The sequence below is a fragment of the Taeniopygia guttata genome, chromosome Z, assembly GCF_048771995.1.
Source record: "Taeniopygia guttata chromosome Z, bTaeGut7.mat, whole genome shotgun sequence".
NCBI lineage: Eukaryota > Metazoa > Chordata > Aves > Passeriformes > Estrildidae > Taeniopygia > Taeniopygia guttata.
Genome location: NC_133063.1, coordinates 26487109 through 26513697, shown reverse-complemented (window position 1 = coordinate 26513697; position 26589 = coordinate 26487109). Strand labels below are relative to the sequence as shown.

General features: G+C 38.1%; 1 protein-coding gene across 2 annotated transcripts in view; it reads right to left on the bottom strand.

Annotated features, from left to right (window-relative positions):
• Window positions 1-26589, bottom strand: part of CAMK4 (calcium/calmodulin dependent protein kinase IV) — a 138364-nt gene that overhangs the window by 45670 nt on the left and 66105 nt on the right. Inside the window, exons 3-5 of one of the 2 annotated variants that reach the window (XM_030258996.4) lie at window positions 12769-12831; window positions 12161-12243; window positions 1457-1529 (exon numbers count right to left, since the gene is read on the bottom strand). In XM_030258996.4, the coding sequence (XP_030114856.3) occupies window positions 1457-1529; window positions 12161-12243; window positions 12769-12831 (219 nt within the window). The remainder of the gene's footprint in view (window positions 1-1456; window positions 1530-12160; window positions 12244-12768; window positions 12832-26589) is intronic. The other variant, XM_041711243.2, reaches the window with a different exon arrangement.

Here is a 26589-nt window from a genome sequence, read left to right as displayed (position 1 = left end):
CTGTCCTGCTCACAAACACCATACTGCCAAGTTTATAGCCCCAATCTGTCAGAGTACTTCAGCAGGGATGCAAAGATCCCAAGTTGGGAACTGCCACTTCCACAGCTTTTCCTGCTTTGGCTTAGATATTTGGTGTCAGCTGTAAGAACAGAAGTGAATACAGTTCATCCTAGTTAAGGATCCTAGAAATCCCAATTATTGCTTATAAAAAAATCAGCTTTTTAATTTTTATACATCGATGTTCTGTTGATTTCAGCCAAGCTGTTACAATTCATAGAAGCTGAAGATTTTTCTTTTGTTTCTGGCTTTAAAATAAAGACCTTAAACACCATCTGAAATATGTTTCAGTAGAACTTAATCTTTTTTTTGTGTAAAAGAACGTTAAATAATGTAGAGCCATCTTAACTGGGGCACTTCAACAGAAAGAAAAAATCTGTAATAAAATAATAATCTGAGACAATTTCAAAAGTTTATACAAATGCATTATGATGTGCTGTAACATACATAATTTAGATTTCTTTGGATGAGAATGACACAGTAGACATCAGATCATTCAGAAGAGACCATGAAATGAACATGCACAGTCTGCTGTATAAGCAGCTAGTGTTGTGAACACCAGTTCTCACTTCTTATTTTGTGTGAACAGGCTCACAAATAATACCAATAGGGGCTTTTCACACAGAGGTATTTTCTTATCATCCCAGGCAAACATGCCCAGATTGCCCTGCTCCTTCTGATGAACAGAATTACTGCGGTAACCAGTAATCTCCTCATCTCTAGACACCTGCAGAGGCCATAATCACCACTAGTCCTTTTCTGAGGACAGCTCCTTTGACACTGAACTTCCACGGATGGCCTGTACAGAGCCTGCCTCACCACCAGCATCCCTCAAATGAGTCCTGCAGGCTGACCTCTCTTTTCTCTCGTCCCCTCTCTTCTGCACTGTGAACAGTACTTACACTTACACTGGACATTGGGCAAATTAATTTCTTAAGTATTTCCCCAGCATCTGATTGCTGGTTTGGAGAACATCTGGTGTGAAATCAGATGGAAGAGGTACAAGTTACTAAGAAGCACAGAAAGTATACAGAAATGCTGTATGTAGACACTAGAAACTTTCCTCAAGAATCCGTATGCCTTTCTCTAAGTAATAGAATGTGAAATTGTTATATAAAAAATTCTAGTGTTTAAAAAGCACAGGACATATAGAGGAAGAAGGTATATTAGAAACTGCACAAGCTACTGGCAACAATTATCATTCTGCTCTGTCTCAACAGTACTGTCGTTCTGATTGATGTGCCATTCTTCAAAGTGTCACTGATCACCAAAAATTATCAATATGGTATTAATTGCCAGAGGAAACTTGTGCACACTGCCTCTTTCACACACAAGTATTTATTGAGCTATTGTGGATGAAAGATCAGGTGCTGAGCATGCTATGCCAGATAATACTCACAGAAACTGCCTCCAGGATTTGTCTGACAGCATCAGCAGCATCACGTTCACTGTAGTACCCCTTTTCCACAATCCTACAGTAAAAAAGGCAACACAGTTATGCATCCAGGTGAATAATCAGTGACGGTAGATGCTTTTAAAAAATGAGATAGCAAGCAATCAAATTTAAAAGACCAGGAGAGTGAAGTGTCCTCAAGAGACTAGAAAATGACCCTTTTGCAATTTAAGTCACTTGATTTCCACATATGTACACATTCAGTTCAAAGTTTTTGAAACTTTCTGATGCTCAAGGAACCTGAATTACTGAAAGACAAATTCTTTCTATTGAACTGTTCAACATTTAGGAGCTGATTTTTCACTTTTACATTTAACTTAAGCTCTTCCTCCCCAGTTACTTAGTTAGTTAATTAGTAAGTTAGATAGATAGTAAGTTATAGAACAAAAAGAACTATGCTATGCACACACAGATCTGAGTTATTCAAGAGAAAAGATTGCTATATAACTTGTTCCGAATTCTCCCTCAAGTGTGATGGGCTGAACAACTGTCTTCTTTTCCCCATCATCGCAGAAAACTGGGTAAGCTATATGCAAAGAAACACACGATTTTTTACAAATAAAACTACTTTTTTTCTTTGGGAAAAGCTACTTTTTCTTACAAACTCAGCAGTTAACACAGGTTTGCACAATGACATGCAAATAGTTAATAAAAGAAGGATCTATCATTAAGATATCCTAATACTCTGAGACACTCAACAGCCTTTTTACTAATGTTTTTAAGTGAACATAGCGTTTATGAACTACAATAATTGTCCCTCAGAGAGTTACCTTATATGTCAGGTTTTTGATCTGAAGTCTTGATATTTTTAGTGTATTAATTTTTCAAAGCTGAAGAAACATAGATAGATGTTGTCTAGAAATGTAATCTGTGGTGCCTACCAGACATTTTATAAAATGATGTTCTGCAAGCAGACAAGCCAGTTTTATAAAATATCCTAAAATCGCCAAGAAGCAGTACAGCAAGGAACCTTTAATGTCTGAGGTCACTGGAAAGACCTTCTGCCCCAAGATCTAAAAAAAGGCTCTGCTGGTGGCAGGAAGGCTACCCTTCTTTCTCCCCACTGCACCTGCTCTGCACTTTTTATCACTTCCTTTCATTTATTTCATGGAATAACAGATTCATGTTGAGTTACCATCAACACAGCTCCTCACAGCTTCACAAAACTAACAGGAAAGGTGTGAGTAACTGCATACAAAAAGCGTTATTTTATACTCATTAGAGCATCAAGTGATTAGAAGTAAGAAACTATGCAAAGATAGCACTCCACCAGAAACAGAGGCAACAGGCATGGCACTCTGGGAAGCAGTTTACACAGGAATCTCCCAATCAGCTGCCATTACTTTACCTTTACATTCACCGAGTTCACAGAGAACTGAGTCTATTCATGTGGCAGCAATAACAGCAAGTAATCCCTCTCAAGCAGCTATTCTGTTTCATTATTATTTCTTTGCTGCATAATTGCTTGGGATTATTTCTAGAAGCTTGTTTGGTTTGGGTTCTTTGGGCTTTTTGGCAACCCTTTAGCTGTCATGCCATATGCACTGCTTTAACACCTTTGCTTTTTCTTGTGCCTTCAGTCCTTCACCTATTTTGGTCATGTGTTTACACCACTAGGGAGAGCTTTACTGGAACCTATCATCATAAGAGGAAAACAAAGCAAATCTTACTCACTGGGACATTATATTAGGCTTTTAGCCTGAAATATAGGAAAGAGATTACAAAAAACTAAAAATTACACAATAAAATGCTACATTATGCTTGAAGGCTAGATAACTCCTTAGCTATTTCAGGCTGAATTATCCTCTTTTGTTAGATTACATTGTGAGACCTGAGCCCCATTAATGCTCTTGCATTCATTCCCCCAGATATGCTGGCTTTGCTTCCTCTTCCTTTTTAATTCAAATAAAGTATTTAGTGTCAGCCAGATGTGCCTGTCTGTAGCAACCCTGCCCACCACCGAGTCCACCAGGTGCAGGATAACCTCGTGCGCCTGACTTCAGAAATGCATGAGGCAGGTTCTAAGGCTTAAACAGTACTTAGAGCACTCTGTTTTTCCAATATATCACAGAATGAGATCAGAGAAATATGAAGTAATGAAGTTACAATTCAATTTACATTTCTCCCTTAATAAAAAAAAAATCTCTATTTACAGTGTGGTAGCTCAGTCTTTGTTCTATCTTTCTGAAACACATAAACCATGGGAATGAAAAAAACAATCCTTTAAAGGCAGTCTATGGCTTTGTATTTTCCTCCACTCTTCAAAATCAAAGAAAAGAGTTTACTGCAAATGTCCTGCCAATGTTAATTACCTGACCACTGGAAACAAAAGAAAAACCAAAGAGACACTCAAGGCTGCCCTCTTGACCTCAAGGTGAGTCCACACTGACTTATATGACAATATATGCTGCTAAGGACAGCATGCTGCTCTCATTATTAAATTAAACACAGAGCAGAAGAAACACACAGACCTTGTTGATGAAGCCTTGTAATTTACACTTTAAAATAAATAAATGTAATGAATTGTGGGCCCATATTTCTGGAAAGTAATAAGAAACAGCTGCAGAAGTACTGTGCAATGCATTGGACTCATCTGCTAATGCTACAGGTGAATAACATGCACTGGCAAGCCAATTACAGATTATGTCATACAAAGTAACTTTCCAGTTTTCCAGAAATCTAGAATTCAGACTTATTGAGAATAGAAAAATTACTCTTAATTAATAATAATCTAGCAACTAGAAAACCTAATATTCTATGACAGCAATAAATAAAAAAAACATATCCCTTTCTAAAGATGAAAATTTATTTCTAAGGATACTCTGCTTTAGAAGTAAAACCTGGCAATTAGACAGTAAGCAAGAGTATTGAAAGAAGATTATCCTGTAATTTATGTCATATAGTAATGCTGGGGGATCATTTGCATGTTTATTTTTTGCATCCTCCCTGTGATAGTTTATATAAGATAAATGTAGGTGTGCCAGCAAGACTCCTGCCTGAGACCTATGAGTCTTCTTTAAAAGGATTTTTCAAGTTCAGCCTTCAGATTAACAGTTACTCATTGCCCTTTTTTCTATAATGGGAAGGAAACCAGCAGAAATATCTTATTTCACTATTACTGAAGCAAACATCAACTATTTATATCTAGTTTACAGGATGATCTTTGACAAAATCATGGGTGAATGAAAATTAAGCCTTTGCTGAGAGGTCAGAAACATAGGAACAGCAGCAATAAGGAACTAATTAAATATTCTCTTTGATATGCAAATAAACAAGCCAGGTAGGCCAAGAGAGTGCTGGAGAATAAACTGTGAGGAAGACAGCAGGGGACTGCTTGAAACTAGAAAAAGTGCTTGGAAAAACACTTAATTTAATGCTGCAAGCACTATAGGAAACTTAAGAAGGAACTTCAAAATGACGACACTCTAGACTGAGCAAGGATGCAATGATGATTTGTGTAGGATCCCTTTTTCATGGTTTTGCATATATATTTATTGAAACATGCTGATCCATTGTTTACACTTTTTTATGTCAAGACACACATTTATCAGAGTGGTTACTAGATGGACAGCAAGCCAGAGTTCTCCCAAAGCACCACCTGACTCAGCCTTGTCTTTTAAAGCACTTGTCATCATATTTGAGACAATCTGCCTCCTTCTATATAGAGGAGCAGGGAAATACTTCCCAGAGCCCCAGCTCACTGCCCTCTCCCAATGCCAGCAGAGATGGAGGTGTCCTTTGGGAATAGCCCCATGGTGCTGAGGCATACCCCTGCCTGCCTTCAGGGCCCAGGCACCCCACAGAAATCTGTGTTATTTTCTCTCAGCTGCTGCTGCTGCCAAGAGGTGGAAGTGCCTTGCCAGGTAGTGGGGCTACAACAGTTTTAGCAGTGAGAAAACCACCCCAGCATCACACTACCCAGCAAGCATGTGGAAATGGCATCATGTGTTTCTTGGGAGGCATGCTTGCCTACATATAACATTTTGGCAGCTTCTGTCATTAAACACATGTATTCAAGTGTTTCATAATTTGCAGTAATCCTTGCCAGATTCCAAACAACCTTTCCAGCATTTCTGTTCCTTGTGATCAATGGAAGTTTTCTTGCAGTATAAATTCTTTTGTTTTGCAGATGGTTTTTTTAGTGCAGCCCCAGTAGCATGGAATTGCAGCTCTTGTTAATTTTTTTGTAATATTTCCATGTTGGTCATCTTCATGAGAGTTTACATCTGCAGATGCATAAACTTTTACCAGCATTCACCCCATCCCTGCAGCCTCCAGTGTAATATGGGAAGATCATGCAATGGATTTTACTCCATTTAGGGCACTCTTCCTGGTACTGGGCTTTAATTCACTGTATCTGTGTGAAGCCATGGAAAGCAGTGGAGCATCCCAGTAAAGAGAGGGAGGTAGTGGCCACACCTGCTCGGCAGAAATTTTATTACTGGTGGGGGGGAAAAAAAAGGAAGAGTGCAGTCCTGCCCAACTAAACACATGGGACCTGAAAATCAATGAGGAAAGAGATGGGGAATCCCAATGCATCATTTTAGAATCAATTTTCAGTGGAGTATTAAAATTCTATTTATATACAATTTTATACTTGGCTAGAACACGTTTCTGGGGATTAATGGCAAACACATCAGGCAAGGGAAAATAATCAGTTTCCTAAAGGAACAAACAAGTGAACATTTCATCAGAGAAGGAAAGGACTAGGTGTGGGGTTTGATTTTTCAAAGAGTAACGAAACAGGGGGCAAGCTATTTCCAAGCCCAGCAAAAAGCAGAGCTTGCACAGCTGCACCGGTAGAAAAACAAATCAAAACCACCCAGGAACTTGCTTTGAGCAAGGAGAGGACTCATCCAATGCCAGAGGATGCTAGACTGGGCTAATCACTGACAGCACACACCTCTTTGTGCAAGGCTGGCAGTGCCTTAAATTCCCAGTCAGCATTTGCTGCTGCTGTTACAGTGATAGCTCTCAGCTAAAAGTGAGGAAGGGTGAACACTCCACACAGAACCACTCCAGACCTCTCACAGCGGCAATGCCTGAAACTTCCAGCTGAAACCACTGTCCCTGAGACCAAAGCCTCTTTCTCTTTTATTTTTCATTGGTATTGGAATCGGCATTGGTACAATGAATATTCCTGCATTTTTAAACTCAACATGTACTCATGACTCCTGCTGATCAAGAAAATTTGAAATCTTATCACTTTAATAGTCTTACTTTTCCCCCCCCCATATTCTACATGTGCTAGTCTCCTATTCTTAGCTTTTGCTTCCCTCCCATGTAGGCCACTCCACCCATCCTGCAGTCTTGCCTAAAATGCGAGCAGGTAAAGTCTGTTGCTTTCCTGCCTTAACTCATATTAGCAAATGCACTTAGTTTTATGCTAATAATCTAAACAGATACTCTAAAATTTGCAATATTTAGCAATCATTTAATGTTGCTGTTATAAATGCTATGTTGTGGACAACCATGTTGTTTTCCACAACATGGAGTTCATAGCATTTGAGTATTAGCTGAATTTAGAAACATATCGTATGGCTTGGAAAAGTCCTGCTAAATCAACTTGGCCATATAAGACAGTAAAAATTATTATACTTTATCAGTTCCCAACATTGTTTTGCTTTCTTTAAGCACTGTCTGTATTTGCCCTGCAGACCATGCCTTATAACTACTGTGACATTTAAAAAAGCCATCACTCTTTTTAGGGCAATTTTCATTCTGCCTCTAGGTGGCTTTCACCCAAAACCATTGCAGCACATCCTAGCTGAGGACTGTGTCATGCATGCTACCTCATCTGCAGTCTCAGGCAAGACACTGCTGAGATACACACAAGTTCTATTCCAATGCCAGTATGTGCTAACCACTTTAAAAATTGATAATAAATGTTAATTTTGGTTGTCTTGGAGATTTTTTTTGTCCTATGCAAATACTTTTACTCAATTAAAATGAAATTAGAAGATTCCTACAAGCTAAAGTGAGACTAAAAACTAGCAGAAACAGGAAAAGAAAATTACATCACTCTATCCAATAGCAAAATGGTTTCCACAAGGGACACTTTCTCAGTGAAAGATTCACAGATGTATTACTTCTTGTCTGTATTGAGGTGATTGCAATTCCTAGTTCCTCTGATGCATTTGCTCAGTTAAAAAAAAAGATTTCCCAGATAAATATGTATGCATTTTCCATACTACAAAATTGAGGTATACTAAATGTTTTTAAAAGTAACTCTGATTCAGAATCTCCCTTATACTATAGCCATGTTCATATTCCAGAGCAGACTAGCTGTTACAGTCTCTAATGGCTCAAACTGCTTGCCTGTGATTTGAAAAAAGATAATGGGAAATACTGACCTGGGTTTGGATCTGACTCCTGTGAAACAAACTAGAAGTTTTTCTTCAATATTGTTTTTTGAAATGAAATTCAGTACTGCAGTCATTCAGGAAAACTGTTTTCCCTCCATTGTTATTAAGCAAGACTCACTCTCTGATAAATGTGGCATGCAGAAGAATTTAAAGAAAGATTACATATTTCTTATAGCTTATACTAGGATTTGTTTCCCCCTCTTTTGCTTTCTGTTTCCAACTCAACATTACTATAGCACGCATAGAATTAGGCAGGTTCACCTTTCAGGAGCTTGATCTTAGAAGCTGTTTTAAAAAACAGCAGTCCTTGCTTCTAGAGGTTGTGAAGCTGCAGTGGTCATGAACTGGCTTCCCTTTTAAAAGTTTCTGTGTAACTGGGTGTGTGAGGCAATGCAGCAAACAGAATTACTGAAGCGACAAAAAGGCCCAATCACTCCCACTTTAGTGACTGATTAATTCCTTAAATATTTTTGACATACCTTAGAAATATTAATTTCCAAAAGTACAAACAAAAAGGTGTTCCTAAAGCCTGGGAAAGCTTCACTATATTTTGTTGATAAGAAGCAATCATTCCCACACTGCTTAGAAATGTAAGTTATTTAGAACATTTAATATTTTTGTGAAGGCATACTATATAAAAGAAGAGAATATGAGCTTGAACCTAGAGTTCACAGGAAATTACATGAAACTTGAAATGGAAGTGAGTCAAGAGCCTGTCAGCTGCAAGTGTTATTTTTAGACATTGTTTGGTGCACTTAATAAAAACATAAAAGAAGAAACAGAAGACCCTATGTAAAGAGCCAAAGTAAAAGCAAAAATGTATGGATTGATATTTTATCTGAAGTGGAAAAAACAAAAATTATTCTTAGTAATCTGCAGGTATTCCAACTAAAAAAAAAAGGTAAAGTAGAGTTGATTTTTTTTCTGAAATTCATATTTGAAAAAGAGATATACCGGTGATTCCACTGAAAGACAGTAGTTATGAATAAAAATTGAATGTAAAAAGAAATAACTTCAAAAAAGGTAGCCCATAAAAGACAAGATATCAGATTGTGCTTTTGGGCTTACCATTGCTGGAACACTCAGAGCCTTATCAGAAGACTGTCCCTTGGGGCTCTGTCCAAACACTACCATTTTAAATGTACTTCAGCCATGTCTGTTTGTTTTAGACATGCAGGAGTGAAAAAGGAGGGCCAAGCAAATGTCAGAAGTATGTCCCAGCATTAGGCTGGAGGTGCAGCACCTGCAAAGAACTTTAATACCAGTTAATTTAGACTTGCTGCATTTTTCTCTCTGTCCTGGTAAATTCCTCCACTGGTCTGCCACTCTGTCATTCTTTGCCACAAGCTCTTTTTCATTCCTCACTTGCTGGGTTGGCAAAAACCATCATGTACATTGGCATACAGTATTTTAATTTGCACAAACTTCTCCAGTTTTGAGTTTGTGTTTGGAGTGGTACGTAGGGTATGACTTAAAATGTGATTTATGAAGTCTAATAAATAGACTTTTTCAAAATCTTTTCAAACGACTCTTTCTTTTCAATAATGCAGCCAAAATCAACCTGATTCGAGCTGTATTAACTCAGGTGTCAAATTGATACATTAATTTGAATTTAGGTAACGTCATTGAAAATATGTCATGAGAGATCATTTTAGCAATAAAGTGGATGATTTGACAGTAATGTTAAATATGGTGAAGGAAATGAATAATTTCATTACCCAGAACTTTTAGTTACAATGGCATGAAACAAGCAGCAATCAACAATGCAATTAGGATTCTAGAAGACTGCTTGGATTATGGGTATTTGTAAAATCATCTTCATGGTAAGAGGGATGTTTATTTCATAAAATCATCTTCATGATAAGAAGAAGACTTCTTACTCTTCTGCAGCTCAAGTACTATTCAGAAGAAGAATGGACATCTGGTATGGGAGAAAACCAGAGCAATAAAAGAGTTGATATAAAAAGTAGCAGCATACTACAAGATTTAGCAATAACAGAAATGAAGATGTTTGCAGCCAGGAAAGTGGCACTGCTTGCATAACAGGCCCAGCTGTGCCATTTGATGATAGCTGATTAGAAAGACGGATAGTAGTAACTCCTCCAGAGTACAAAAGTTGCTTTGCTGTGTGTATGGGCAGTGGTTCACAAATAAGGCACATAAGGTATTCCACACCCTGAAGGCCACACTGGGGCTCTGCTTGTCCACACAGGGTCTCACCTCAAGGACAACCATGGGGTGGATCTCAAGACCTGGTCACAGCTGTCCCTCCACATCTGACACAGCTCCTCTGCTCAGGAGGAGATAGTCCAGGGTCAGTGTCTTTCTCCTGTGATGGGAATCATACAAGTACAGAAAAAGGCGTGCACAAGGTCTCTCTGTCAGTCAGGACATTTCCTTCATGCATGATAAAGAGTTGTAACGGCTGAAAAGATTATTCATGAGAGGGGAATCTGCCCTAAGGCAGAAAGCTAAATTTATTGTCCCTAAAAGTCAGAGGGCAGCAATTGTACATGCAAGTGTTAATCCTTGAGCTCAGCTTAGAAAGGGGAAAAAGCTAATGTTTAACTGGAGTCACTAGTGCAAAACATCTTGGCTGCATATTCCTGCTTCATTATTTTTAATTTAAGGTTGAAGAGTGAAGTAATACTCCTAGCTTAAGAGCCAAAAATAATTTAATATAGTTTCTTGTTTCATTGCTTGTTGGATCTTTTTCCACATCACAGAGGTCTGTATTGACAAAGTTTCCAGTTCTGTTGTACTTGGGCCAAAGGAGGATGCCGAGTTCAGATCTCCACAGTATTGGTGCTCATCTATAGCATCACAAGGGGGCTCTGCAATTCTACTGAGTGACTTTGCTTCTAGTCAGAATGCTAGACAGCTGATCCTAGTTTGGATCAAGTATCCAATCTTTTTGAAAAGATCAATCTGACAGTTCAAATCCCATAGTCACTACTGAGTGTAGATTACAGAATGCTGAAATTGTCAGTATATTAAATCCTGGTTTCATCAAATAATGCAGTTCCCCATCCTGGATCCCATGAAATCTTTTCTCTTCAGTTCTCCTACCACACAGATTGTTGCTGCTAAGGAACCAACAGTTTCACTGGATTTTTTGTGCTTTGCCTTTGCAAAACCTCATCAAAGACTCCTGTGGAGTATCCAACCCTCCTGAAAATGACCTAATCTAAAACCCATGTGAATATATAAAGGCTTATATGAAAGGTAAGACACTTTGACCAGGGTCATCTCCAGCTCAGGACTGGACCCTCACTGGTTCTTTAACTTGCAGCATGTCTCTCCTCCTTATTCCTTTGGCTCAGTATTGAGAGAGTAATCCCCTTTCTTCTGTCAAACTTAAGATGTCACAGGAGCAGTTGCTTTTGTTGTTGCTGTTCAGAAATAGTTCTTGTCAAGGTTGAAGGTATGACCATGGCATAAAAGGCCAAGTATGCTTTTTTTTTTTCAAGTGGAAGATATCTTCAGACTGAATATTTGATGTGTATTTTTGTAATATTCCTCTGTGATACTAAAGTTTAATTACAGAACAAGGAATATCAGATAACCTGTCCTTACATGAGATGGAAATCACTAACACCAGCCACTTAATTAATTTACTCAAGCCAGTATAAAATGTTTTTCTTATCATCTCTTGCTCTAAAAAAACCAAATCTCTACCAATAAAATAACATCCCAACACTATTACTATCTATTACAGTATTACACTATTACAATCTCACTTTATGCATATGCACTTACTCCAAAACCATGTGCAACCTCATGAGCAAAACCTTCAGAAATCAACAGCTGTCTTGAAGGACCTTTGCAACAAAACCAGATGCTTGATAAACACAGTGAATACCAAAGAGAATTTCTTCCTGTTAGTCTGCTTACAAAATTTTTATTTGACATAACACTATCCTCCTGGTAGGCTGATTACTCCCTAATGTGTTTTATGATGACTTGTCAATGAGATTTTGCCAGTTTTCCCCATCTTTTTTCTGCTCTAACACACTTGATGCTGTGTGCCTGCTGAGCACCTTTCTTCTTTACTGGCTAATTCCTCCATTTTCAACTCTTTTTTTTCCCCAAAATCTCACGGTAATTACATTTCCAAAGGCACTTTTAGGATATTTGGTGCAGATATTTATTCATGTGAATAAATCATATGATAGTAAAATAATTCCAGTAATTACTAACCCAGGGTTTACATGCAGAGAAGAAATTTATCTCTAACATCCTTGGGGAAAGAAGGTACTGGAAGAGGTATGTACAGGAAACTTACCTGTCAAATAGCTCTCCACCAGTGACCAGTTCCAGAACAAGACTGATTTCTGTAGGGGTCTCAAATATCTCCTTCAATTTTATCTGGTGAAAGAATACAGAAAGTATTTCTTTTGCATATTTGTCTTCTTGCAGAGCATATCTGAAGGTCAACAGCAGAACACAGACCATAGCTGGAAGAGTTACCTTGTTCCCTCACAATTTTTTTGCTAGCTTTTTTTCTTTTTTTATACTCTTTTGGTTATTATCATACCTCAGTAACCTCTGTGAAATACAGAAGTTTAACAGGCTGTCTCAGAGAAACAAAAAAGTAGGACCTTTTGGTTCTTAAGTCTCCCAGGACTGAAAACACCAACTTCTACTTTCATTTGCAGAACTTCTTTCACATAGTTTCTCACTCAGCTCTGTAAGCACATCATTTTTTTTTCTTAAAATGGAAGTTTAACTCAACAGATGTTCGTAAAAAAGCTGCCAGCATGCTCACGAAGAGAACCCACAGCTTTAATTCAGGTCTGTGCAGGTGAACCACAACAGTCTTCTCTCATAAACAGAAAGAGCATTAAAAAGCAAGGAAACAAATGTGGAGTGGAAGAACATGGCTAAACTTACAATGTTGGGATGTGAAAGGCGAAGGAGAACTCCAATTTCAGTGCGGACAATTTTCTTGTCTACCTGGTTGAAAGTGGGGAGGGAAAAGGGGAAAAAATTATTTCCATGTTCAGCATAGAAACTTCTGGATGAATCAGAGGATGCTGTGTATGAATAGCACTTCTAGATCTCCCAGAAGAGTAAGGTAATATGAGACACACAAGTCAAGCATACAGAAAGAGAAATTTTCCATTAACACAAGATGGATACTATAACAGAAAAATGTCCACATCCAGCAAAATTATTACAAATATACATGTGAGTCACATAAGAAGTACAATCCAGGAAAGATACCTGAAAAAGGTGGGAAAACTCCTATTTTTACTCAAGTTCTGACCTTGTCTATTGCTACTTATGTTTGTTGAGTTTATGTTAGCTTTCTTTTGACACACTGTCCAGCAGCTGTGCTGGAAAAGTTTTCTACATGAAGGATGCACCAAGGTAGTGCAACTTACTGCTTAAAACAAAAAAGTATGCAAAGGTCACCTTCAACCAGAGAGTATAAGGTTCAACCACAGTTTGCTTCAACTGTCTCTGACAGAAGGAGCTTTTAATACAAATTATTGATTAAACCTCTGAGAAGACTACCCCTTCCCTTTTCAAACTGTAGTTTCCAACAATCCAGGCACACTTATGTTCTTGGGGATCATCAGTCATTTCTCACAAGAAGTGTGGAGCTAGGGTGTATTTAGTTTGGGAAAGAAAAACTGTAGCTCTCCTGGAACTAGAATGCTTTAAGCAAGCAGGAATGGAAAATATAAGCAAATTATGAATGCTTTTATGTTTCTAAGGCAATTAATACACTTATGAGGAAACTGCTTGATTTGCAAACGTTCTCCCAAACCCTAGAGAAGTCCTACACTGCTGACTCAGGGGGTTCTGATATGAATGAGAGTCAGCAAGTCACTGTGTGATTCAAAACTGATGACACATATGACATCAAGCAGAACAATTCGAGATGACTTGTGCTGCTTTTTATTTCGTGGAGGTTTTCTATCAAGTCAAGTTTTGGCTTTGGTTTTTTACATCAGATGGGAAATGAACAGCAGTCATTATATATATCAACATTTAAAGGGGATATAAAATTACATTCAAATTCTTAGTGAAGAAGACACATGGGGTTTTTTTTATCACCTGAAAGAAGAGAGCTACTACTCAGTAATTTATTTCTTTCCAGCATCAACAAAATCCAAGTATCCATTACGTTCAGAGCTACTGTATAGGCAGAATTTGATTCTGCCCTTGTGTCAATCAAGGATGACCTTAGTTATGCCAAAGTGGTGTGAATGAGTAGAGAACTGGAGCCCTCATGGCTTTCTTAAAACTTACTGACATTCAATCTCTTCTAGTGGCTCTGCCAGGAAGAAAAATGAAGCAAGAAACACCAACTTTGGACAAATTCAGTGTATGTAAGGAGAAGGAATCAAACATTGAAGAGGAATCAAATATTCCATTATTTCAACATCTAATTGAAGGTAGATAATATGGCCAATAACAAAATCTTCATGGATAAACACTTGCTCTAGGATGAAACCCAGGACTCTAAGCTTGTGACCAGTGCATGCTTTATAAATATTTTTGCTTTCTACTCCAAATGCGATTAGCAATTTTTTTTTCCTGCTACATAAACACTGAGCAGCAAGTTTGAAGATAGGCTCCTGTGAACATTTCCTAAAACACTGGTAGCACCAGCCTGTGGTCTTGCTCAGTTTTAACCTCTTCTTGGCGTCACTTAGGATTACTTTAGTGAGTGCAAACATGCAGCAAAGGCCTCCAAAGGTCACTGTTGGGCAACAAAGGGCTTTTGATGATTAACACAGTAATACACACTGTGACTATTCTGACATGCTTCGCAACTCAGAAAAATTAATGTACAATTGACCATGGACAATGATATCCTCAGTAGAGCGGTTTGGACTGGAAAATTTACCTTATCTAAAAGCACTGCTATAGACTGAACAACCCACTGTTTCCTTCCTGCAGTTTTGAAAATATTTGGGCACCAAGCACACCTGGGAGCAAGCACAGAAAAGTCTGACCAAAATCTAAAGATGACTTCTTTTAGTACTGAGTAGTTACAAGTGAGAAAGTACAGAGGCCTCTTCTCACCTTGCCTCTCACCTAAATAGGTCAAAACATGGACTAAGACTCAGTTTTAGGTGTTTGGTTTCATAGACATTTACTCTCAAACTGTAGGTGAGTTCTTCTATGATCAAGTTTGTGACCTGACACACAACAGTACACTTGCACACTTTCTCAGGTTGTAGTATGAGATAAAGGTACCTCAAAATTCAACGTGATAAAATGCAATGGCAAATTGTCACAGAGAAACACTTAGGACTGTTACATATTTATATAATGGCTATTGGAATAAATTTTATTACAGAAATAGACATATATAGGTGATATGAAATGTTCTAGAGTAAAAACAGGGACATATTTAGTCATGACATTTCATTATAGACAGGCTATTTTATCACTTTTATTTTCTTACCTTCTCCTACACTAAGCACAGACAGAGTTATGTCAACACTTACCTTGTTCAGCTCCTATCAAAAAAAAAAGGTACCTACTTATATCAGGGCCAAACCTAGCTTATTTTTAGTTTGGGCAGGAATATCAGCAATTCAACTACTTATATTGAATTTTCCTATCATCATCCTATCAAATAATTTCCTGACAGAAATTATTTGCTAGGATGCGAGTCAGGCATCTCAGTCCAGAGTGTATGTTGCTATAGTAACAATTTTTAAAACTCCAATAATTTAATCAAAATATGCCACTACCACAAATGTTTGGGCAAATTATGTTGGGCTAGATAATATAGAGCAGTCTGATCTATGTGTATGTAAAAACTGATCAAAATGAGGTTGCAAAACTCTTTATTTTGTCTCCTCCTATTTGGATGCAATTTAAATAGGCAGTTCAGTGCTTGACAACCATCTGAGCTTTCCTTAGATTAGCATGACTCACAGGAGCATCAGTGAAATAATGTGTCAGTATATTACAGTCAAGAATAATGGGACCAGCAGAACTGTCTGTTTATGAAATGAAAAAACAATCAAATGTCAACTTTCAGAGGTTTCACAGTTCCATTAGTTTAGCAATTTTCTTTCTTCCCTTTGCTTTTAATCTATGCTAAATGGACTAGAGTACTCTTTTGGTCAAATGTTGCATTAGTGTAATTTGATTTCAATTTAAATGATTACTTTACTCTGTTTAAAAAAACATTACTTCTGTGCCAAGTTGTGTAAAATCACCTGGCTGGGTGGTTTTAACACTGGTGCAATTTTACTGAACTGTATTTTCTATATTTGAAAACTTTAAATTGCAAGTAATCAAGAGGCATTTGCTGTGATAGGCCCACAGAGCAGCAACCTGCTGTGGAACACCCATGTCAATTAGAGAAGTCATTTGACAGGCAAACCCAAACCAATTATTTATAATCCCCTCTCTGCTGATGCTGAGTTTGGAGATTTCACTGTCATAGGCCAAAAAAAAAAAAACCCAAACAAAGTTTTTAGATGGCCTGTGATTATTAAAACCCACACCACCTATGTGTTTCTGCAGCTTACCTGTGGAGGCACATGGAATGCCAAAAGGCAACAAATCTGCAAGAACTGCTTGTAGGTGCTGTAGAGCCACTGCCTGGTGCTGTGGCTTCCAGTGCTGCTCAGTAAACTCTAGCAAACAAACCAGGAGCTGTGACTGTAGCACAGATACGTGCCTGCATGCTGGCTTGAATCTAACTAGACAAAGTACCTGCAGCAGCAAAGATCTAAAAACCTGAACTTGAGAAAAAGAGTCAATCTAGGAATGCTGCTCCCTTAGTTTAGAATAAAGCATTTACATTAAAAGGGTGATAATTCCTGGATTATTCCTAGTATTTGTCCTTCCAGTTATTTAACTTCAGTAGAATTAGGTATTTATGTCTTTTATAGATATGTGTTTGGAATTACCCTGTCTTTCAAATTTCATACTAATCATACAGAAAAGGAGGACTATATTTATATTCAGGGTACTTCTTATTTTTGAATTTCAGATTATTTTGACAAGAGACAGGAATGGAAAATTCTTTAATGAAAACTGATATTCTTCTTCCATGTTTCCATTCCCTAAAATGATGAGATGGAGTAATGCTAAAAACCACTGCGATGTAAAAGTGTTGTTTCTGTGTGAATTAAATGAAACAAAATGAAATAAACCGCCACTTTACGCAGATTATTCCACTGCTGCTTTGCAATATAGTACCATCCTAAAAACAAGCAGCCAATGGGTGTTCTCTGTACCCTCAAACTTAGTAGAGAGCAAGAAGAAAAGCACATTCCTCATCCTGCAAGTTCATCCTCTTCTGTCCTCCTTCCCCTGGGCGCTGTGGAGGCAAAGGAGCACATTTGCCCAGGTGTGACCCCTGTGCAGTGAAAACACTGTCCTGGCAATGGCTGTGAAGAAACCAATGCAAAACTTATCTTGAGGAGTTTCACATCGCTGCCCACCTCAGGGAGTATGTTCACACCAGCTCTGCACAGCTCCTTAATTAATATCCCACTTCTTGACTCACATGAACACCTCTAATATGAGCAATTAATTCTTTATTGAATGAGAAGGTCAGGTTCTATGTGCTTCTCTGAATCTACAGGGTGCAAGGCATTATTAGCTTGACACTACACTACTTCCAAGTAATTCCAAGAAACAAAGTCTTATTTGCTCATACAGTAACTGCTCTGAAGCCTAAACCTTTCTGCATTTTATGGCATCAATTCCTTATTACTATTTATAATTTTGCCATTATTTTTCCTTCTCACAGTTAAGCTGAAATATTAAAACCTGTACAGACACAGACTACACACAAGCAGAGCTGTCATTCCCTGGTAGTCTAAAACTTCTGCTCCCAATTGTCACAACTAAACACAGGAGTGATGGGTTACCCAGGCTCTCTTAGTGTTTTGAAGAAAAAAAATATAGGCTTGAATTTAAATAAATCTTCTCAAGAAGGAGGTTCAAAGAAGATGTGCAGTTTAAGGTCTTGCTTTTCCATTTCATAATGTCCTGAATGACAAGAATTCCAGTTTCTTCACAGTTTATACATAAAGTATCGTTCTCACTAAGTCTTTTAGTCAAGACTTTTAAGGATAAAACGCTTTAAAGACTTCTGAATGTGTTTTGACATCTATATAAAGATGGATTTTATTGAAATAATCTGAACTCATCTATGTATCAACACAAATACAGATGTCAGTCTTCAGCATAAGTGATAAAGAATCATGGAGGTTACAAAAAGTGGTATGACAGAAAGATCCTAGGACAAATGAAAATAGGGGCTTATATGAGACTCAGCCCACTTCTCTAAATTACTCAGATGTAATTCAGTAATCAGCCTGGCAGTGGACAATACATAAAAGCAGAATTTTAAAAAGCTGACTCCTCTGAATGAAAGGATACATCATTGTTCTAACTACGACATTCATTTAACAGCTGCTTCAGATGATTTGATTAATTGAATGACTCTTTTTGAATGAAAATAACAGTTTTGCAAGTAAAGAATTCCTCCTGTGTTTTAGTAGCTGCTCTTGATGGGACGTTGCTTGACCTTCTCAGCGAGGTCTGCAGCTCTTTCTTGTGTGGTAACATTTGAACTCCTCATGGACTAATATTACCTTAAAAACAAAACTGTTTGAAATAAGATTTTTGTATTTTAAGCTGGCCAGACTATTCTGTTTTATTTTTACCACACATAAGTAATGTGTATTTTGTATTCTTAATGGAAAAACATTAATGACCAAAAAAAAAAAAAAAAAAAAAAAGACTACTCATTACTGGAGGAATTATTGTCTGCATATTTTCTGCACATATGTCCATGCTTCCAATTTGTAACTGTAGTCCTTTACGTGCTGCATATTCCTCAGACTGAACACACCTGCATGGGAATACTGCCGGTTCCATCAATGTGCCTGCATTTGTCCTGTCAGGTGATTAAATGTCTGGTAGCTGTTGGCTGTAAATATCTGGGTTCGTAGAAGCTGGAAGAGACTGATCTGTTTGCATGGTTTCTGTTAAGGGTAAATTGTTCCATCAAAGAAGCAACACTACTGTTTCTGAAGAAAAGCACAGTACATTTGTAGGGAAACCATCAGATAGATAGAGAAAAGTCGTATGACTGAATGAACTTCAGCACAGTAAATCACACCATGACATACCAGATTAACAGGCCCTGCATCTTAAAATACATAGTTTTAGCAGTATAGGTGATCAGATGCAGGTAACATTCCCCAAAGACACACAATCCAATATGAATAGGTTCTGTTACTCACTCACATTGACTTAGTGGCATCACCACAGGGTGAATGAATGGGTTCAGAGCCACTTACAGCTTGCACAACACTGGTCATTTGCAACGACATATTTTATATTTATGTTTATGTTTATGTTTATGTTTATGTTTATGTTTATGTTTATGTTTATGTTTATGTTTATGTTTATGTTTATGTTTATGTTTATGTTTATGTTTATGTTTATGTTTATGTTTATGTTTATGTTTATGTTTATGTTTGTATTTATATTTATATTTATATTTATATTTATATTTATATTTATATTTATATTTATATTTATATTTATATTTATATTTATATTTATATTTATATTTATATTTATATTTATATTTATATTTATATTTATATTTATATTTATATTTATATTTATATTTATGAGAGTACAAAACAAGTTATATGTTCATTAGAATAAGCCTCATTATAGGTTATAGTCTAACTATATGACTAATTGGGTTGTTATTTCTTTCCATGTCACATTAACACACAGATTTCTGCAAATATGTTAGATAATTGTTGAGCAGTTTATGCAAACAATTTTAAGCCTATTAGGTATTCAGGAATTGCTCACTTCAACGATTCACTATTTATAGTATGTTACTGCCATTGTTACTGTTCCCAAAGCTGGGTGGAGGAGGACACTTTTAAGATGCAAGAACAATGTGTAAATCAAAGGTAAGCACTTCCTTTGTTTTTGTCAAAATAGATTCATTTATGGTTCTATTTATAAATTTGTACTTATCATCTTCTTGTATATTCTTACCTTTTACCCGTAACTGTTACAAATCCAAAAATTTCCTCTCTTCTCAGTGAAAATTTATTAAGATTCTACCTTGGGTAATGCATCCAGTATTAAACATCTTGGCTTCACATTCACCCCATCCCTCTGAATAAACAAAGTGCCACATAAAAATTAGAAATGGAGAGCTACTTGGTTATAGGATGTTTCCTGTCATTGATATTTTATCTTAAAATCTCTCCAAATTCTCAGGAGCCCTCAGCTGCATGACAAAGATCTGGAATAAATTCTATCTTTTTATATCATTAGTCAAGTGCAATGTTTGCTGCAAGTTAAGAAATTTCACATGAATAATAACCTGGTGGACCCATCTTTTTCTCAATTCAACTTGTATGAGTTCACTGCTATCCAGTGAAGGTCTGGTGCATAAAGGCTCCCATTAATATTATAATCTCAATCACAGATATCAAATAATTCCATGCAATCAATAAAGCAGTTTAGACTGGGCTGGAGTTAATTTTCTTCACAGAAACCTCTGTGGGGCTACATGCTGCACCACTGAATGCACACAGATGACAGGTAGGGAAGGCTTTCTTGGTGGCACTGAAGCTCAAATGAGGTTGGTTCATATTCCTGGATCTCTCAGCCTGCTGCTCAAATGACCCCTGTACTAGGAGACTTGTAATGTCTGGATTCCAGTCCACTTTTCAGACAGGTCAACCCCAAACACCGATAACAAGGAGTCCTGAAGCAATTTCTGTGTTCCTTGATAATATTCAGAAACTGTAATTCTGCACTTACGGGACTCACACCTTATAATCTGAATAACTAAATAAAACAGTGGAGGCTCAAAGGAAAACAGGGAAGGAATCCCATTATGAAGATTTTCAGGGACTAAAAAAGAACTATTTTATATTATTGGAAGATGATACAGAGAAGCATGTAGAAATGGTGAGATGGTTAAGAAAGATAGGCAGATGCAAGCCTTTGTAACTAATTTAGAGAGTTTGTTTCTTAGATGAGAAACTGTAAGCTGAGATTCTCTTGTTAGCACTATGTGTCAACAAATAACACTATAATTTACAGGACTGATTTTGCTCCTGCATCTCCCCAGTCCCAATGGAAGATGTCTCAGCTACATTAATGGCAGTATGTTAACTTGCCTCCTCTGCCAAGAACTATGAGTTGTGCTGGGAAAAAAAGGACAAGTGACTGAGCAGGCTGAACTGAAGGAATTTAAAGTGACTTCCCTCCCAAACAGGTCACCTCAACCCTTGAATTCAGTGCACAAAGAGCCACAGGATGCCCTTCATATTTGATACTGTGCTCCCTGATGTTTCATACAATTTAAGACTAAATGGAGGAGATGTTGAAAGGGGACAATTTTAAGCTATGTGAACCTGAACCAGAACAGGTGAATATTTGAATTTCAGGAGACTTTATGTCTCCCTTTATGGCCAGTGATGTCACATGCAGATTTGGCAAATCACACAATCCCTGACCTAAAACCTACTGTGTGATTTGGGTGCAGTTTTTGATATTAAAATAAAAGAAAATAAAGGGGGGAAAAGACAAAAAAAAGAGAAAAAAAGAAAACCAAAACTGTAATCCCTGAAGACCCCCTAGATGTGGGCATGAGAGGACAGATTTTACCTGCGAACTAAAGAATGCAGGGGGTAGTTGTTGATGGGCTATGAACTGTGGTACCAACTGCCTGGATACAAATACTTTACAGATCTATCTCCTGTCGTCCTCATCCATAAAACATGGAAATGCTAATGTGTGTTCTCATTGTAGTGGTGCAGCTGTAACACAGTAATGGCCCAAAAAGAATAGCTGAAATTAGTTATAATAGTGAAGTGAATAATTTTCCTGGACTTCTGATTAACAGATTTATGACTTCTTATTTCTGGGAATTAGGGCTTTCATCTTGAGGAATTATGACTTTTCCCACAAACTCTTGAAAGCCATATAATGGAGTTATTTTGATTTGTATTTTCTTACATTTTTACATTTAAATCCTATGTTCTTTTGACTTTGCAGTTTCTTATATATTTACATTCAAATCCTGTATCTACTGTGTTTACTACTCAAACCAGAAACCTACAATTATTATCATGCTATTTCTTCTTGTAGTGTTGTTTTCTTATCACTATACAAACACATGAAACCTATATGAGTTGTGTATTTTGCAGAAAAAATCTAAATTTCTGCAGGTTGATATTTGTGAGAGTGCTGTTTAGAAGCCCTCACAAATTAGCACATCATGTAATATTGCAATTCTAACAAAAATCTGAAATCAGGATTGTCTCCAACAAATTGTAAAAGAAAGAGACTTGGGTATCATATGACTGAAATACAAACTAATCATTTTATTAATGCTATTTCTTGTTACTTAAGGAAATGCTTCCAGCTCTTTTCAATTATATCTGCTGAAGACATACTCAAGTGGAGTTTGAAACCTCTGCATGTTAAATATGTGCGAGGTGTATGGAATAGCTTTTTGGAAATGAACAGTAGCGTTTGAAGACTGCATAAAATGAAGGGAGAAGAATAACAAAGGAAGTGGGATGGGGTTTTCACATCAGTATGAAAAAAAGTTATTAAGTGAATAAATAACTGAAGACAATGTGTGGGCTAAAAATAGTCCTTTTTACTGTGGACTGATGTACAGTGGTGTGCAGTTGACTGTTTTCTTGTAGGATTACATGTGACACAATTCTTTCTCTTTTTTTTAAAAATGTGAAAAAATCTGAATATTACACATTAATACAATGTGAGGGAAAAAATTACCCTAAATGAGCATATGAATGTGAATATATACCACACATTTCTAATCTGAAGAAAAAGGATACTGCCTTAGCATGTCATACAAATTGGCATATTATGTCAGGCTCTTGCTTTTTTGTCTGCTAAACTTTATCACTCATCTGTCCACTATGAGTACTGGTTAGATTAGATATGGATATAGATAAATATAGATAGATATATAGATAGCTGTAGCTGTAGCTATAGATATAGATATATAGATAGCTATATAAATATAGATATCTACACATACGTGTGTGTGTGTATACCGGCATATGGAGGCAGGAGGCACTTAAAATATAAATCACATAGGACCACATGGCAATAAATAGAAGGTTTAATTTTACACCTATGAACATACATCATTTTCTCCTGCAGTTAATATAGGAACAATTTACTAATTCTGGTTATGCCAATGTGATAGACAAGTCTCCACCCATTCCTCCCCTAGCCCTTCCACCCTGACACTGGTCTTCCTAATCAGTTGGGAAGGCTCAACCACAAGCAGCGTTCATTCAAGGAACAAAACCAAATGTTTCCATGAGCCTCTTGATGACCATTAAATACCAACAATTCACTGCAATAAAAAATGAAAACCCCAGCCAACTATATTCCCTGTGGAGCTGGGAATACACAGATGTGAGGACCCTGGGGGTCATCCTCTAAGTTAAGGAGATACAAGAAGCTTCCGTCAAGCTGTTAAAACTCCATTTTGTGTGCTGGGGGAACTCTGAACACCTCTCCGCACAGCTGAATTAAACATCTATGGATTTTATGCAAAGGCCCTTTCTGTTTCTTTACCCTGGACTTGTTCAGGCTGCTGCACATAGAGTTTTAAATACATATTAATACACAATCTTCTAGGATGTGTATGTAGGTGTTTGTATACATGTGTCTATAAAACATACATGCTTAGATATATATATCACAGAATCACTTGGGTGAAAAGTCCTCAAGGATCATCAAATCCAGTCTTTGAACAATCACCACCTTGACAAAAAGACAGGAGTCCTTTGTGAGTGCCACATTGTCATTTCTTATACCTCTAGGGATGGTGCTTCCACCATACCCCTGGGCAGTCCATTCCAATGTCTAATCACCCCTCCTGTGAAGCAATTCCTCCTGTTGTCCAGCTGGAAGCTCCCCAGCTGTAGTTTGAGGCCATTTACTTTCATCCTATCCCTTGTTAACTGGGAGAAGGGGATGACCTTAATTCCACTACAACCTCCATTCATGCAGTTTTGCAGAGCAAGGTCATCTGAAGTTCTTTTTCTCCAGGATAAATACACCCAGATTCCTCACCTGCTTCTCAAAAGATTTAAGCTCCTTCCCCAGCTCTGTTCCCTTCTCTGGCACTTCAGTGTCTCTCTTGCAGGACCCAGAACTGGACAGAGGATTCAAGAGGCAGCCCCACCAGTGACAGCACAGAGGGACGGTCCCTGCCCTGCTCCTGCTGCCCCACTATTGCTCACCCCAGCCAGGTGCCCTTGGCCTGCTTGGCCACCTGGGCACAGCTGGCTCATGTTCAGCTGCTGTTGACCAGCACCCCCAGGTCCTTTTCCACCAGGCAGCTTTCCAGACACTATCCGGGCCTGTGGAGCTGAAGGGATTGCTGTGACCCAAGACAAGGACCTGGCACTTGGTCTTGTTGAACCTTATACAAGTGGTCTTGGCCTATCAAGCCAGCCTGTCCAGATCCCGCTGCAGAGCCTTCCTGCTCGCCAACATTCTAATCTAACTTAGTCTCATCCGTGACCTTATGCAGGGTGCAATGGATCCTCTCATACAGACCATCAGTGAAGATATTAAACAGAACTGGGCCCAGCACTGATGCTGGGGGACACCACCAGTGACCAGAGGCCAGCCGGATCCAGCACCATCCACCACCATTTTCTGGGCTGGCCATCCAAACAGTTTTTCACCCAGTCAAGAGTGCTCCTATCCAAGCCACGACCAGCCAGGAGAATGCCATGGCAGACAGTGCCAAAGGCTTTGCTCAAGTCCAGGCAGGCATACCCACATTCACACCCCCTTTCCTGCATTCACAAGGCAGGTCATGAAAGGAGATCAGGTTGGTCAGGCAGGATGTGCCATTCCTGAACCCCTGCTGGCTGTGCCTGACCCCCTGTACTGTACTTGCTGTGTGCTTACATCCAAGATGATCTCCATGATCTTCCCTGGTGCTGAGGTCTGGCTCACAGGCCTGTACTTCCCTGCATTAATTTTCCTGCCCTTCTTATGGAGGGACATCACATTAGCCAACCTCCAAACCATCTGGGACCTTCCCAGTTAGATAGGACTGATGATAAGGGATGCAGAGCAGCTTGGCAAGCTCCTTCTCCAGCTCCCTCAGCACCCTGGGATGAATCCCACCTGGTCCCATGGACTTGTGAGTGTCTAAGGGTCTCAGCAGGTCACTACCTACCTCCTCCTGGATTGCACAGGGTCTGTTCTGCTCTCTGTCCCTGTCTGCCAGCTGGGGCTGGTTCCCTGAGGAGAAACAGGCCTTACTGTTGAGGGCTAAGGCAAAGAAGACATCTGAGCCTTTTCCTCATCCTTGGTCCCAGTGTTTGCCTCTGCATCCAGTCAAGGATGGAGATTTTCATTGGCCCCATTTTTGTTGTTGATATATTCATAAAAACATTTTCTATTATCGTTCACAGCAGTGGCCAGATTGAGTTCTATTTGAGCTTTCACCTTTCCAATTTTTTATTTATATGACCAGCGACATCGTTGTACTCTTCCTGAGTTGCCTGTCCCTTCTTCTCAATGTATATATATGTGTGTATATGTGTGTGTCTATATGTATATGTGCAAACATTATGCAATTGAGACTTATTTATATGTGCCTTATAGACCATTATGATCTCCTTCAGACCCTAACTCCAGATATCCAACCCCAATTATGCACAAGGCAAACCTATTACCTTTGCATTTGCTCACTCTCCTTTCTGATCCACAGACATAAAGTATCTGTTGTCTTCAAATTGTCTAACTGATTTGTACAATTGGATTAATCCCAGCCCAACTATTTCCAGTATATAAAGAGTATATATTACTTGAAAGCTGTTGCCCTGTTTCAGATCTGAGAAAAAATTGATGTCCCTGAACATTTGTCTGAATTTGAATATCAACCAGTCTGCAGGAAGAATGCTGCTTCATATATGCTGATTTTGATAAAAGTCCTGCAAAATTATTATTTAAGCATCACAAACTGTGTGAGGAAGGATCCTCACACATAAAAAAGAAGGAAATCAAAATGAAAATCCTCCAAAACAGTCTCTATACTTGTATGTCTCATTGACTGAGACAGACAGGATCTAATATTTCATAATACTTAATTGCTCTCAGGGGGCAGCACATATCAATTAGAACTTAGAAATATCACCCAGGCTTCATTCAAAGCATTGCTGAGATGAATATCAAATAAATATTATCTCATTTTTATGGACGAAAAAGTTGAAACCAAAAGAAATACTGGAAATATGCCAGGATCCAGGCTACAAACAACCCAGCTCAGAATCCTATTCTCCTTTCAGCAGAGAATGTTGCTTTATTGCAGTGGCAGCTCCAAAATTACTTCAGTTGCAGTAGTTAGCACTTGATAGACCTACAATGTAGGCAGGCTCTTGGTGTCTTAGTTTAGAAACCATGCAACAGGGTCCATCTGTTCTCATCACTGTTTTTAAAGCAACTTGTCCAGACTCAGGTAGGAAATTTAAGGCGGAGGTGGATCTACTTTCTTGAAAGGCATTCACCTACCCAGATTCTGAGGTAATCTCCAGGCTGCTTAGCTTCCTCAAAACACATCAAAAGGTGGAAAAGCATATAAGAGACTTCATATAAAAAATACCACATGTATATGTTTTCTTCATTAGAAAATTGCATTCTTCCAAGATGATCCAC